This window comes from Monoraphidium neglectum (assembly GCF_000611645.1).
Source record: "Monoraphidium neglectum strain SAG 48.87 unplaced genomic scaffold scaffold05186, whole genome shotgun sequence".
NCBI lineage: Eukaryota > Viridiplantae > Chlorophyta > Chlorophyceae > Sphaeropleales > Selenastraceae > Monoraphidium > Monoraphidium neglectum.
The window spans coordinates 1-1988 of NW_014008444.1; the positions used below are offsets into that span (position 1 = coordinate 1).

Genomic DNA, 1988 nt, shown 5'->3' on the forward strand with positions numbered 1-1988 from the left:
GGGTTGGGTTAGTCTCAGGGGGGGTTGTAGGTTCCGAGGGGGAAAAGAGAGAAAGAGGAATGAGAGAGGAGAGAGGGTGTGTGTGTGTGTGTGTGTGTCTCGGGGGAAGGCAGGGCCGGCTTCCACCAGGGGCGGCTGCCATCGCACGTGCGCGCGGCCGCTGCGGCGTTGCGTGGCGAGCCGGCCCTGCGGAAGCGGCCGCGCGTGGGTCGCAATTTGACGGGCGTCTCGGCCCTGGCGGAGCCTGCCAGTGTTGAAGATGCGGCGCCACATGTTTGACCCTGCGCGGCGCCCCGCTTTCGGCCCGCAGCTACAACCTGGAGAAGATTGCGGATGAGGAGCGCGACGCGGCGCTGGGCAACGGCGGCCTGGGGCGCCTGGTGAGAGGGCTGCGGGCTCCCGGGGGGTGGGGTGGGGGGGGGTTCGCGGTGCCACGGCAGGGCCGGAGGGGGGGAGCCAGGTGCACGGGGTGCCAACCTGGGTGGCAGCAGGCCCCCACAGCGGAATGGGGAAGAGGGAAGGAAGGGGGAGGTGCAGGCGGCGAGGGCATGTCAGGCGCACAGCCAGTCGCGACGGCGGCGGCGCAAAGCGGCGGGTGGCCAGCGGGGCGGCGGGCCGGGCCAGCTGCCCGGCCGGCGGGGCCTGAAATGGGCCGCGTTCCCGGCGCCACGCGCGGTCCCTCGCGCCCCGCCCGGCCCCGTTCCCCCCTCCCCGCTCACGACCGGGCCTTGCCCCTGATCTCCAACCCTGTTCAACTCCACCTCTCCTTGCGTCGCCCCAGGCCGCGTGCTTCCTGGACAGCATGGCGACCCTCAACCTGCCGGCTTGGGGCTACGGCATCCGCTACACATACGGAATGTTCCGGCAGGTGGGGTGGGGCTGGCCCTGGGGTGGGGCGGGTGATTTGTGGGTCAGGCAGTTGTTTTGGGTGGGTGGCCGGTGGGGTGTCCAGGGACAGAGGGGGCCGGACGGCGTTGGTTTTCGATGTGATTTTTCGCGTCAACAGATGATGTGAGGATGAGGTGAGCGTCTTTGTCGGCGCTGCAGACGTGGCCGCCGCCGGAAGGTTCGATTGGATCAGTGTTGGCCTCAGACCCTTGCGGCCGCGGCGGCGGCTGCGGCTGCGGGCGGCTGTCCCTGAGCGTCCGGCGGGCGGCGGGCCTCGGCCCTGCGCGCGCGCCCGAGCCGCCGCCTCGCCGCGACGGATAAAACGCATGCAATCGTGTTACCCCCCCCCCCTCCCAGGCCCCTCCTTAATGCAAGCCTCAAAAGCACCCCACATCACCTTTCTGCTAGCATCCCCGCCCCCTCCCACACCACATCCTGCTCCGCTCCTGCCTCGGCCCACGCTCCTTCACACACACACACACACACACGCACACACACACACACACACCACCCCCAGACCCTGATCAACGGCTTCCAGCACGAGCAGCCCGACTACTGGCTCACCTTTGGCAACCCCTGGGAGATCGAGCGCCTCGTGGTCAAGTACCCTGTCCAGGTCAGCCTCCTGCATTGTTTTTGGGGGTGGGGCAGGGGGGGCCACGGTGCTTTCAGACTGCTAGGGTCAACGTTTAGTGCTGTCTCCCGGGGTCCGTGCTAGTGTTGATGTACATTGCTGGCACGTCAGGCGCAGGGGCTTGAGATTCAGTGCACGGCACACCAGCCACCTCGACGCCGCGCGACGCGGGCCAGTCTCTGTTGAGCCTTGGGTGCCGCCTGCTGACGTGTACGTGCGTGGGACCCCCTTGCACCCTTCCCCCACAAACCAATCAATCCCTGTGCAGTTCTATGGCCACGTGAGCACCCACCAGGAGGAGGGCCGCCAGGTCTTCAGGTGGAACGCGGGGGAGCAGGTGCGAGGGGGGGGGGCCGCAGGCGAGACGGGGAGGGGGAGGGGAGAGGGCGGGGCGGAAGGGTGGGGGCGACAGGGTGGGGCGAGGGAAGGGTGACCGGTGGCGAAGAGGTGGATATGGAGGGGCGGG

The 1988-nt window shown here is 68.8% G+C and overlaps 1 protein-coding gene across 1 annotated transcript in view; it reads left to right on the top strand.

Annotated features, from left to right (window-relative positions):
- Positions 1 to 59: 59 nt before the first annotated feature.
- Positions 60 to 1988, top strand: part of MNEG_15277 (starch phosphorylase) — a gene marked incomplete at both ends in the record, with an annotated part of 3588 nt that continues 1659 nt past the window's right edge. Inside the window, 6 exons of the mRNA XM_014036252.1 lie at positions 60 to 76; positions 311 to 380; positions 782 to 868; positions 1048 to 1143; positions 1406 to 1504; positions 1791 to 1859. Coding sequence (XP_013891706.1) covers positions 60 to 76; positions 311 to 380; positions 782 to 868; positions 1048 to 1143; positions 1406 to 1504; positions 1791 to 1859 — 438 coding nt within the window. The remainder of the gene's footprint in view (positions 77 to 310; positions 381 to 781; positions 869 to 1047; positions 1144 to 1405; positions 1505 to 1790; positions 1860 to 1988) is intronic.